The following is a 13,724-nucleotide window of genomic DNA, read 5'->3' as shown; positions in this document are numbered from 1 at the left end:
CAAACATTAACCTAAGTACAAAGAAGCAGCTATCTAATAACGCTAATATATTATATACTACTATATACTAATACTTATAAATATTGATTCAAGACAATTACAAAATTTGGCAGCTAAAATAGAACTAAAACAAAAATAGATGTAAAGTCAAAATTTTAACAATGAATTTGTCAGCTCCCATCTTTAACTAGTTATTACTATTATTAATCTCTTCCACAGTATTTCAGTCACTTAACTGCCTCATAGAAATCTCAAAGACAATCTCGTAAAGTAAAGCTAGAGTTTTAATTTATGAGTGCATCTTACTAAGATTTATATATTTAAAAGAAGAGAGCTTAAAATGGATACAGTAGCCAACTCACATTTCCACAACTATTTATAATGCTACTTTTCACAGTTTTTATGGAGTGCAGTTTTGTGTATAACGTTGTGTCTGTGGTGTATCTACTTACAGTGAACAGTTAGCTGAACTGAAGCGTTGGTCATGCCCACTATGTTGGTGGCAGTGCATACTAATAGGAAGTTGTTGTCATCTCTGCTTACATTGACCAAGGTTATGTTGATGGAGTGAATAGTATTGTCGTAGACTCTAGCCTGGAGGGACAACAAGATAAAATAAACAAGCATAAGCAACAAAAATATGGTCCAATAGAAACATTGATTGTTTAGAGGATGTCATGGTCCTGGGCCATGTTGGCCCAGCATTCTCAGTTTTCATGCGTCTTGTATTTTTCTTCATTTATGCCCTGGTTCCCAGGTTGTCCTGTTAAAATGTTCCTTATTTGATTACCCCCTGTGTGCCCCTCTGTGTATCTGTGAGCCCTCATTTCCCCTCCTTGTGTTTCATTCAATGTTTTCCCCAGCCCGTTGTGTCTGTTCTCTCTCTCCCCTCCTGCCTGCGCCTCTGTGCACTTCCTGTTTTATTTTGACAGTCTCCAGTCAGTGTTGTTTACTCCTGCCGTGTCTTGTTATAATTATCAGTGTCACCTGTGTTCCCCGTGTGCTCCTACTTCCCTCGTTAACCCTCTGAGTATTTATGTCCGCGTCTCCCTCAGTTCAGTGTCGCGTTCTCCCTCATGACTGTGTGCCCCTCCGTGTGTTTCCTCGTGAGTCAGTTCCTTTATGACTCCCCAGTTTAGTTTCATATTATTTTGTATCGCCTTAACTTCCATCAGCAATAAAGCTGTACTTTGAGTTCAGTCCTGTTCTCCCGTGAGTTTGCGCTTGGGTCCTCATCCTGCCTGCACACAGCCTAAATATGACAGAGGAAGCAATTAATGAACTATACTCAGCAAGACCAATCGAAGAGAAACAGTCTCAGCGGTTAGTTATACTTTTATTTATGAAGAAATTCATCGCTAGTTTAAAAGAACACAGCTCAACAGAGTTCTTAATCTGAAGAAAGAAACTTGGTCTTGTTCCAGTTTTCCTCTATCAGTGACGAGTAGTAAGATGTCTTTTCTTTACTAAGGTTTTTTTTTTTTTTTTTTAAACTTAGAGTAACAAAACATTTTTAATAAATATCTACTAAATTACGGAAACACTTTCGAGCTACTGGGTTATCTGTTTTAAGGAGTGCGTTTGAGAATTATACTACAACTCAAACCTCTCTGATTTGTTTCTTTATCTGAGTAGTCATGGTATCCAGCATCATACGCAGTGAGGATGCTCACTATGTGGCAGTGAGTGGTCTCCAGCTCCACTGCAGAGTGGGCGTGGTGAAGCTGGAGAAGTGATGGCCGGAAAGTTGTTGGGAGCAAGAGCACAAGTTTTGGAGTGTAGCTGCACTAAATAAATGGAAAAATTGCAATACTAAGCTGAGCACCAGATGCAATGTCCTGGAGACGCTGCTCCTACCTGAGATGCCACCTTTCCCTCCGGCGCAGCTGACTCCCATCAGCAATTAAGGGTATTTAAGCCCAGAGCAGGGTGAGCTCTGGGCCAGAGTGCCATTTTGTGTGGGTACAGCTAGTGAGCTGAGTGTTTGCGGTGGTTTCCAGCTAGTGAGCTGTGTAGTGTGTTGTCCAGCTAGTGAGCTGTGTAGTGTGTTGTCCAGCTAGTGAGCTGTGTAGTGTGTTGTCCAGCTAGTGAGCTGTGTAGTGTGTTGTCCAGCTAGTGAGCTGCGCTTTCCTTTTGACTTTTTGCTTTATTTGACCAACGCCTGAGTTTTGTTTGTGTTTTGTTGGTGTTTTATGGTGATAACGGCTTGTCCGTCTCTTTTAGTTGACTTACTTCAATAAAACTGTTTTATTTAAACTGTTTCGCCTCCTTGACTCCTTTTTCTGACCCGGTCACTTTTGTTACTTCCCCCTCACCGCCTAGACCCCCCCCCAGGGGAACGTAACAGTGGTCTACAAAAAATTTGTTCAGTGCCTTCTTGGAGAGACTGCACAGTAGGTCTGCTGCCATCGACCAGCGAGCCAACACACATGTATATTAAAATCTCTAACAATGAGAACACAATCATAGTTGGGCATAATCCCAGCTACAGTGGGGCAAAAAAGTATTTAGTCAGCCACCGATTGTGCAAGTTCCCCCACTTAAAATGATGACAGAGGTCAGTAATTTGCACCAGAGGTACACTTCAACTGTGAGAGACAGAATGTGAAAAGAAAATCCATGAATCCACATGGTAGGATTTGTAAAGAATTTATTCATAAATTAGGGTGGAAAATAAGTATTTGGTCACCCCAAACAAGGAAAATCTCTGGCTCTCACAGACCTGTAAAGTCTTCTGTAAGAAGCTTTTCTGTCCCCCACTCGTTACCTGTATGAATGGCACCTGTTTGAACTCATCATCTGTATCAAAGACACCTGTCCACAGCCTCAAACAGTCAGACTCCAAACTCCGCCATGGCCAAGACCAAAGAGCTTTCGAAGGACACCAGGAAAAGTATTGTAGACCTGCACCAGACTGGGAAGAGTGAATCTACAATAGGCAAGCAGCTTGGTGTGAAAAAATCAACTGTGGGAGCAATCATCAGAAAATGGAAGACATACAAGACCACTGATAATCTCCCTCGATCTGGGGCTCCACGCAAGATCTCATCCCGTGGGGTCAAAATGATCATGAGAACGGTGAGCAAAGATCCCAGAACCACACGGGGGGACCTGGTGAATGACCTGCAGAGAGCTGGGACCAAAGTAACAAAGGTCACCATCAGTAACACACTACAACGGCAGGGAATCAAATCCCGCAGTGCCAGACGTGTTCCGCTGCTGAAGCCAGTGCATGTCCAGGCCCGTCTGAAGTTTGCCAGAGAGCACATGGATGATACAGCAGAGGATTGGGAGAATGTCATGTGGTCAGATGAAACCAAAGTAGAACTTTTTGGTATAAACTCAACTCGTCGTGTTTGGAGGAAGAAGAATACTGAGTTGCATCCCAAGAACACCATACCTACTGTGAAGCATGGGGGTGGAAACATCATGCTATGGGGCTGTTTTTCTGCCAAGGGGACAGGACGACTGATCAGTGTTAAGGACAGAATGAATGGGGCCATGTATCGTGAGATTTTGAGCCAAAACCTCCTTCCATCAGTGAGAACTTTGAAGATGAAACGAGGCTGGGTCTTCCAACATGACAATGATCCAAAACACACCGCCCGGGCAACAAAGGAGTGGCTCCGTAAGAAGCATTTGAAAGTCCTGGAGTGGCCTAGCCAGTCTCCAGACCTCAACCCCATAGAAAATCTGTGGCGGGAGTTGAAAGTCCGTGTTGCTCGGCGACAGCCCCAAAGCATCACTGCTCTCGAGAAGATCTGCATGGAGGAATGGGCCAAAATACCAACTACTGTGTGTGCAAACCTGGTAAAGACCTATAGTAAACGTTTGACCTCTGTTATTGCCAACAAAGGTTATGTTACAAAGTATTGAGTTGTATTTTTGTTATTGACCAAATACTTATTTTCCACCCTGATTTACGAATAAATTCTTTACAAATCCTACCATGTGGATTCATGGATTTTTTTTTTCACATTCTGTCTCTCACAGTTGAAGTGTACCTCTGGTGCAAATTACTGACCTCTGTCATCATTTTAGGTGGGGGAACTTGCACAATCGGTGGCTGACTAAATACTTTTTTGCCCCACTGTACAAAAAAAAAAAAATCAGGGAAGTTGTTTATGAAGTTCTTATTGTATTTCAGGCAGCTGCAGATGACAGCACAGAAAACTGGGTTAGTGCGACTTATTTGAAATGAGGTAAAGTCGAAGCTGGAGAATGAAGATTGTAGAAACCATTGCTTCCATTTGTAATCCTTTTTGTATTAATATACAGTATAGTCGCCAGAATTACTGAGCTGATAAAATCTGCTCGGACCAGGGTCTACCACCCTCGGCTGACAGGTTGGTAGAACAGCTGAAGACTAACAAAGAGGTGAGGCAGTTTTTGGGGGCTTGCTGGCTATGACGGCGGGTTCGTTCTCAACTTCACAGAGCTGACCAGCCCCCCAAAAGGGTGCCCCGAGTCTGGTTCGGTAGACGATGTCAGTTGTCAAAAATGGTCATTAAAAAAGGAGGGTTTTTTTGGTATATGATCAGTTTTTATGTCCTATCCCAGGACAAGATCAGAATGCGATTAAACTTGTGAGTAAGCTTATTTTAATTTTGAGGACAGCCTGTTGACTCAAATATTAAATTAAAAGTAGTCTTGAGGCAGTTATTTCAAGCTTCTACGTGATTGTTAAAATCAACTCCCATAAAAAACAGGCAAGTGATTGAGCTACAACAATTAGTTGTTGCAGCTTTGTTAATTAACCCCTTCATATCAGTAGCTAAAGCTAACTTTTAAAATAAATCCAAAGAGTACAGTGGTCTCTTTCTAGTAATAATTATGTCAATAAATGATACCAAGAAGACATAGAAAAGCTATTTATGAAGGAACGTCCTGCTGCCATTTGGTATCAATTTACGGAATGCCGTCATTTCAAGCCTAGGATTAGTCCGTTCTCTGTGAAGTTGTGAATTTGTGCATGCCCTCCCTACCTCTTGTGCATTGATGGAGTGCAAGCCAGTGACAGGCCAATCCACTTCAGGTAATGGTGAACCAGAGCCATTACAGATTGCCGTTACTTGATCACCTTCGACAACTGTGAGGTTGCTGTGGCTGACGCTGATATCTGGTAGGTCTGAGAAGGGAATACAGAGAAGGAGAAAGAGAAAAAGATGTTATCCTATGTTCCTCCTTCTTAAAGTATGTATTCACCAAAGTCGTTTCCATCCTTTTCACAAAACCCACCATCATCTGAACAATCTCTCCGTAACACCATACCTACCTAATACCTCCTCATCACCTCTGTTCCCTTCAGCTACAGGTCTATTAAAGTCTGCTCTAATCACTGCTCTCTCCACCCTGGGTATGCTCTACCACTGAGATTCAAACTGAAACTGATCTGATACCACCCCAAAGAGATTTTTTTTTTTTTTAAATGTTTGAAAATGGCTAAAATTTCCAACTGTGTTAGGTTTCAAGTTCACCAAGTTGTCACTGTGGATGTCCAGGTACTTGCCCCACCATATCAGCACCTTGTCCCAGCACAGACACAGGCCATGCAGCCATCCTCTTCCTGCTGAAATGACCACTAGATCACTAGGTTGTCTAGCGCTGTTCACATTCAGAAGCAGATGATTACTCCAAGAACACTTCACAAAATCGTTCACATGTGCTTGATCCACCTCCTACTGTACTGCTCATCACTAATACACTGTTCAAAAAACTTTGTAAAAACATCAGATATTAATGAGGAAAAAACCCTGCTGGATATCTACAGTAATATCGACTGATAATGTGTTAGGAACAAAAGGATGTCACATCATTGGTTGGAAATGAAAATGATCAACCTACATTGGGCTGAATTCAAGTACGCAACAAATTCCTTCTGACTCTCTCTCCTGACTTCGAGAAAGAAATTCATGCCTTAATTCCATCCAGGTTTGATTACTGCAACAGCCTTTATTTTGGAATCAGTCAGGTCTTCTTTTCTTTGCAACTAATTTTGAAGGGGGCTCCTCCTGACATGTGCATGCAAATAGAGTAAGACCATATTTCTGATTTTTTGACTTCTTTAGACTGACCTCCAGTACATTTTAGAATTTTTTGTCATTTTAAGTCTTTAAATAGATTAGCACGCTCTCACCTTTCCAAAATTTTAACAATGCACGTCTAATAGAACTTTAGGGTCAGCTGATCAGATTCTTCTGGTTTTCCAAAAGCAGACTAAAGCATAGAAAAGATCAGGCCATTGCTGTAGCTGCACCTAAAATTTGCAACAGTCTGCTTCTTTAAATTAGGAACTCACCAACACTTAATACCTTTAAACACTTGAAGACCTATCTTTACACCCATATCTTTACGCCCTTGTGTTTAAATGTGACACTATGTTTTTTTTCTTGTCTGTCTTAAGTTTTTTTCTGCATTTTCCTGCTCTGTTTTATTCCTTTTATTTATACAACACTTTTGTTAACCCTTTTTGTTTTTAAATTTTGATTATAAATAAATTGACCTAGCTCAGTGTGGACCAGGGCATCACTAAGATCCAGGACAGATGGAACCTGGTGGGATTGGATGGACTGAAACATAATGTCCCAAAGGGGTTCTATTGGATTTATGTCAGGCAAGCGTGGGCCCAGTCAATGGTATCAATTCCTTCATCCTTGAGCAATTTCCAGCATATTCTCATCTCACACCTAATGGCAGTGAGGATGCCGTTGCCAAGCATGTAGAGGTCTGTGTGTCCCTCCTATTCCTACCATCACTGACCCACCATCAAACCAGTCATGCTGAACAACATTACCGTCAGCATAATGCTCTCCACAGCTTCTCCAGACCCTTTCACATCTGTCACATGTGCTCAGGGTTCAACTGCTCTCATCTGCACACAATGCCAGAGGTGAAGCTGCCAATTCTGGTACTGGGCGACTGTGGCTCAGGGGGTTGGGAATTGCATCTGTAACCGGAAGGTTGCCGGTTCGATCCCTGGGCTCTCTGTCCTGGTCGTTTTGTCCTTGGGCAAGACACTTTACCCTACTTGCCTACTGATGTTGGCCAGAGGGGCCGATGGCGCGATATGGCAGCCTCGCTTCTGTCAGTCTGCCCCAGGGCAGCTGTGGCTACAACTGTAGCTGCCTCCACCAGTGTATGAATGTGAGAGTGAATGAATAGTGGTATTGTAAAGCGCTTTGGGTGCCTTGAAAAGCGCTATATAAATCCAATCCATTATTATTATTATTATTATTACTCAATGGCAAACGCTCATTGGGCTTCATGGTGCCAGGCAGTCAGGACAGGGCCCACTAGGGGATGTTGGGCCCTGAGGCCACCCTCCTAATTCTGTTTCTGATAGTTTGGTCAAAGATATTCACATCAGTTGCTTGATGGAGGTAATTTTGTAGCTCTGGCAGTGCTCATCCTGTTCCTCCTTGCACAAAGCAGCAGGTATTGGTCCTACTGATTGGTTAAGGGCCTTCTACGTCCTTGTCCAGCTCTCCTAGGGTCCTAGCATTTCCTTTGCCTCACCCTTTGGTCATGCTGCATTCTCCTCAGTTCTTCTCTGTGCCCGAACCTGAAGATATTGGATTTAACCCTTTAATTAAGTAGTTCCTTTTGGTCACTAGCAATGCAAGGCTTATTGTTCATTTTGTTAGTCTGTGATGCAGCAAGGGAAACTGTTAATGTCTCCTCCATGCAGATTATAAAGTACTTTCCAGGCTCCAGACTCAAAGCAGACCTGCAGTGTCTTCACAGCCTCATGAACAACTCTTGTAGATACAATGTGTTGTTAAGCAAGAGGAACATACCTTGGTGTCAGCAGGACTACATTGTGGTCAGATGGTCAGAAGAGGGATTGCAGTGACAACAATAAAAACCCCAGAATTCAGGGCTGGCAGGCATTTTACCGAGGAAAGAGTGATGTTACATGCTGCATCTTCATCAGCTGATGGTTCAATGTAAACAACACCAACAATAACCGATAAGAAGTACTATGAATGCAGTCTAACACCGTCCAGATCAATATCTGGCCCACATAGTAACATGTCCAGGATTGTACCATTTTTCAGTCACTAATGCTGTCATCTGGGATGTGTGAGTTCAGCCATGTTTAGATGATGCACAACATACTAAACTCACAGTAGTCCCTCTGTGTCATAATCAGCCCTCTTTAATCTATCCTATGCTCAAGGAACTCACATTCCCCATGATGTTAGCTGGAATGGACAGGTTACATCTCTTATTTTCAAATCACTTAGCTTTACCCATGCAAGCCCATTGTCTCCTCCGGAAGAGACAGATTATTCTCCTTAGAATACCAGGTCTTGCTCACCAGTGTTAAAAAAAAACCTAAATTAAAGAAAAAAAGCCCAATGAGAAAAAAAATGTGTTTAAGTAGCAAAGTCATAAACACAAGGGCTACTGCAACAGCTTGCATCTCAACACAGCACCATGGTAATATGAATACAGAGAGACAGAACAAAGAAGAACAAAGAGATACACATTCTTAGACGATTGTGTTTTGCTTGATTACTTTAGTAAGAGTGTGCCTGTGTGTGTACAAAGGGGGGGGAAAGAACAGCTATCTGCTGGAGCTGCAGGTCCAGTCAGTGGCAGGTGCCTTCTTCTTTGATCTTTGAACCAACAGGTAACTGATAACTGAACATATAAGAATAATTTAACCAACTAGCATTTCTAGTATACAGTATATGGTGTATGTTTGTGTGTGTGTAAAAAACATTTCTGCCAACATTTCTATTATTATTATTACTATTATTATTATTATTATTATTATTATTATCTTTTAATAACAATAAAAACAACAACAATAATCATCATCATCATCATCCTCAAGCTAGTGGCTTTTATCCATTTTTGTTTAAAGGTGCTGTGTTCAGTTTTTCTCTCTGCTGATTTTATGAGGTTGACAGGGATACCTCAGTAGCATCGACAGACTTAAGCTGTGCAAACACTGTGCGATTTTTTCAGTCGCGTTATTCAGCTCCTGCTCAAACTGTATGATTGACTTGCAGGGGTTAGAAGTTCGTAGGTCACGATGCAGAGTCTCACACTATAAAGCCCGAGGCTCTGATGCGACCTGAGTGCTCACACTGTGCGTCCATAACATGAAGGTTATAGCAGAAAATCTGTCGCTCGCTCTCCCTCTCTCTTCCTCTCTGTCTTTCACTCACACAGACACGCACACCACCACCATCAACCTTGCTAAATTGCTAATAAAAAACTATGAACAGGCAGCTGTGATTGAGCAGCAATGTCCATCCAATTATTTTCACGGTTGTTTTAGTCGTGATAATTTTGTGAGGCCGACAAGATTTCAAACAGGTTTGATTTTCTTATGACCAAACGATTGATGATCGGGAGCTGGACGTGAGGTGTTAATCGCTTCTCGTTACCCATGTATACTACATGATGCACGACACACGATGAAGTCGGTCGCACGACTGAAAAATCGGCTCAAAATGGGCCAAAAATCACACAGCGTATGCCCAGCATTACTGAAAGAAAGACAAATGCTCTGACCATCATTTTACTGGCTGCATCTTGATGGATGCTCAATCATCCAGGTAAGTAAATCTCCAATAGCTGATTCTGTTCATATCACATCAAATTCACCAGGGAGGATATGAAAAGTGGCAGGTTAGCCTTCTTAGACTGTGAGATTTCCATCAGCAATGGGGGCTGTCTAAAAGCTGATGTGTACCGTAAGCCTTTGCATACGGATTGGTATTTAAGGTTTGACTCTCATCATCCACTGGAGCATAAACTGGGTGTCATCAGGACGCTACAACACAGAGCGAACACCATCCCCACAGACACAGCGGCCAGGGAAGCAGAAGAACAGCACCTCAAGAAGGCCCTGAGTAAATGTGGTTATTCCAGCTGGACTTTTGTCAAAGCTGGGAAGGTGCCAAAAGCAAGCTCCAGCCGATCCAGGAGAAAAGGACAACCACTGCTTAAGCGAAAACCTGTAGTGATTCCGTACATGTCAGAGCAGTTGAGACACATTTTTTCTAAACACCAGGTCTCTGTGGCTTTTAAACACCAACACACGCTGCGCCAAAAATGGGTCCACCCCAAGGATCGGGTCCCCCGACACAAACAGAGTAACATAGTTTACGCTGTTAAATGCCAGGAGGATTGTCAGGATTTATACATCGGGGAAACAAAACAACCTCTGGCAAAGCGGATGGCACAACACAGAAGAGCCACCTCGTCAGGCCAGGACTCTGCAGTCTATTCACACCTACAGGCCCGTGGACACTCTTTCAATGATGAGGATGTACACATCTTGGACAGGGAGGAACGCTGGTTTGAGTGCGGAGTCAAGGAGGCCATTTACATGAAAAGGGAAAGACCATCTCTGAATCGAGGAGAGCGCCTAAGGGTACATCTTTCGCCATCTTACAATGCTGTGATTGCAGCCATTCCCCAACTCTTGGTGAATGGTACTCATACCCATTGATCAATGGTCTTTGATCAGTGGGTTTTAGTCAGTGGTTGTTGATCAACGGTCATGAGAATTTGCATAATTAAGATTAAGGAACTGACCTCCCAGCCCATTGTTCCTTCAGTGGGCTGGTTTCAGTCATTGTGCAAATGTACTGTATATAAGATGAAACCTGCAGTCAGCTGGGACTGAAGAAGTCACTTGGATGAGTGACGAAACATTTCTCCTACAAAACGCTACATCCAGATGAACAGAATCAACTACTGGAGATTTACTGGCTGCAATTAAATGGAATCAGCAGTCAGAACACCATGGTTAATGTGTATATTTAGAGTATAAATATAACCACACAAGCTTACCACAACTGCTGATGTTCATATCTTGAAGCAATATTCTCCTGTAGCTGTCAGCACAGTATAACTGCTGGCTGCTAAGACCTGCCTCTCCTCTCTGTTGCCATAGCTGCAGCCAGCGAATCTCACAGCCACAGGTGAACACCACATCCTCCAAATGCCTGAAAAGAGAAGAGCACTGACAGAATTAGCAATGCTCTAAATCTCATACTCACCTTTAGACTCACTGCCAGCGGAACAAGAACGTTTGTCATTTTCAAAACTTTTTAAGAAGGTTCTGATTAGATGCTAGTTCTATAGAACTAACATCTAATCAAGAAGTGCAATGTTCCATGAGGTGACTTGCTCCCCAGCGGGCCTAAGCCGAACACACTCCAGTTTGGAAGTCCTGGAATCCATGGCAACAAAGACTGGTGTAACAGTGAACATTAATGGGTCTATTTGGGTCTATTTCCTTTGAACTGTGCATTTTCAGGCTGGTGAAATGAATCAGCCAAGTAATTATATTAAAATAAATGAGTCAGCTTGTATTTAAGATATTTTTAGAAACTTCTGGCATAAATTTAGAGAAAGACAACCATACTGGAATCTTACCAACATCAGCACAAATCAGCTAGCTGGTATATAATGATGTGCTACGTGATCGCTAGCGACACAGCTATGTTAGCACAACTTTTTTCTACTCGATGAAAGTTAATGTGAAGTAGGGCTGCACGATTTTGCATAAAATGAGAATCACGATTTTTTGGCTTAGAATTGAGATCACGATTCTCTCACGATTTTCTTTTCCAGTATAAATATTTATTGCACTTATTAACTGCACATCAACTTCGTAACAGTTGAGACTGAACATAAAAACAATAAATAAACATAAAAACAACAAATGTCTCACGTTTTGTTGTTGCCGCAAAATGTTGTACTGCTTGAAATTCCATCTCCACCGTTGCTGGACACTGCGTGTATAGAGCAGGTAGTGCAACAATAAAAAAATAGTTGCGGGACGGCACTGTGTAGCGTTTGTCTAGGGTGTTATCATTTTCCTAAATCCCTCGTTTTGCACAGTGTTGATGGGAGCCATATCTTTGGTCAGGTGATAAGTGATAGCCTCCGTAATTTCTTTGTGCCTGCGGAAGTTCGACGGGTATAGGGAAGCGCTGTATAAGGTTCCCGTTATTGATGTTTGGGTGGTTGACCGGGACGGATTTTCTCCTGTCACTTTCTCGTCATCCCTGACGTGCTCTCCGTTGTTTTTTCCCTGCTAATTTTAGCATCACATGGCACAGCTTCTGTACCATGTGGTATAAGGCTCCGCCCTTGTCATTTGTTGAGCAGGAAGAGTGAGCGCTTGTTTTCATGCAGATTACGTCCCGGATCAAAATGCGGTACAATCGTCGTCGTCTTTTTTTTTTTTTTAATCGTTGTCATTTGGAAATGAGATCGCACATAAGTATGAATCGAGATCGCGATTTTCTAACGATTAATCGTGCAGCCCTAATGTGAAGGTTCCCGATGGTTAGGGACAAATGCAATCGCATGGCAGGATGCTGTAAACGGACCAAACTTCAGTCAGACAATACAAGGTTAGTCAAAATATACTATACATGGGAATAGAGCAGCTGCCAGAGAATTCAACATTAATGAATCAATGGCTAACCAAGCCCGAGGCTTGGGACTCCGGAGGCAGCCGACAGGTATCGACAGGCCAAGCGGAATGCGGCTCGGGCAGTGGCTGAAGCAAAAACTCGGGTGTGGGAGGAGTTCGGAGAGGCCATGGAAAAAGACTTTCGGACTGCCTCGAAGAGATTCTGGCAAACCGTCAGGCGTCTCAGGAGGGGAAAGCGGTGCTCTACCTGCACTGTGTATAGTGCTGGCGGAGCGCTGCTGACGTCGACTGAGAAAATTGTCAGGCGGTGGAAGGAATACTTCGAGGACCTCCTTAATCCCACTGACACGTCTTCCGAGGAGGAAGAAGAGTCTGGGGATGAGGGGAATGACCCGCCAATTTCCGGGGGCGAGGTCACTGAGGCAGTTAAACAACTCCTTGGTGGCAGAGCCCCTGGTGTTGATGAGGTCCGCCCCGAGTTCCTGAAGGCTCTGGACGTTGTAGGGCTGTCCTGGTTGACACGCCTCTGCAATGTTGCGTGGAAATCAGGGGCAGTACCTGTGGACTGGCAGACCGGGGTGGTGGTCCCCATCTTTAAGAAGGGGGACCGGAGGGTGTGTTCCAACTACAGGGGGATCACACTCCTCAGCCTCCCTGGGAAAGTCTATGCCAGGGTGCTGGAAAGGAGAGTTCATCCGCTAGTCGAACCTCGGATACAGGAGAAACAATGCGGTTTTCGTCCTGGTCGCGGAACACTGGACCAGCTCTTTATCCTCTCCAGGATACTTGAGGGTGCATGGGAGTTTGCCCAACCAGTCTACATGTGTTTTGTGGACTTGGAGAAGGCATTCGACCGTGTCCCTAGGGGTGTCCTGTGGGAGGTGTTGCGGGAGTATGGGGTGTCTGGCCCATTGCTACGGGCCATTCGATCCCTATACAACCGTTGCAAGAGCTTGGTCCGCATTGCCGGCAATAAGTCGGACTCGTTCCCGGTGGGTGATGGGCTCCGCCAGGGCTGCCCTTTGTCTCCGGTTCTGTTCATAATTTTTATGGACAGGATTTCTAGGCGCAGCCAAGTGGCGGACGGCTTTCGCTTTGGTGGCCTCAGAATCTCATCTCTGATTTTTGCAGATGATGTGGTTCTGTTGGCTTCATCGGGTGAGGGCCTCCAGCTCGCACTGGAGCGGTTCGCAGCCGAGTGTGAAGCAGCGGGAATGAGGATCAGCACCTCCAAATCTGAGGCCATGGTTCTCAGCCGGAAAAGGGTGGAGTGCCCACTCCGGGTCGGGGATGAGTTCCTGCCCCAAGTGGA

At 43.8% G+C, this 13,724-nt stretch overlaps 1 protein-coding gene across 1 annotated transcript in view; it reads right to left on the bottom strand.

Annotated features, from left to right (window-relative positions):
• Nucleotides 1-13,724, bottom strand: part of LOC113026243 (NT-3 growth factor receptor-like) — a 94,430-nt gene that overhangs the window by 43,015 nt on the left and 37,691 nt on the right. The window contains exons 5-7 of the mRNA XM_026174778.1: nt 10,816-10,970; nt 4,986-5,128; nt 453-594 (exon numbers count right to left, since the gene is read on the bottom strand). Of these exons, the coding sequence (XP_026030563.1) occupies nt 453-594; nt 4,986-5,128; nt 10,816-10,970 (440 nt within the window). The remainder of the gene's footprint in view (nt 1-452; nt 595-4,985; nt 5,129-10,815; nt 10,971-13,724) is intronic.

This window comes from Astatotilapia calliptera, chromosome 7 (genome assembly GCF_900246225.1).
Source record: "Astatotilapia calliptera chromosome 7, fAstCal1.2, whole genome shotgun sequence".
Taxonomy (NCBI): Eukaryota; Metazoa; Chordata; class Actinopteri; order Cichliformes; family Cichlidae; genus Astatotilapia; species Astatotilapia calliptera.
The sequence above is the reverse complement of the archived record's forward strand: the minus strand, read 5'-3'. Positions and strand labels throughout refer to the sequence as shown.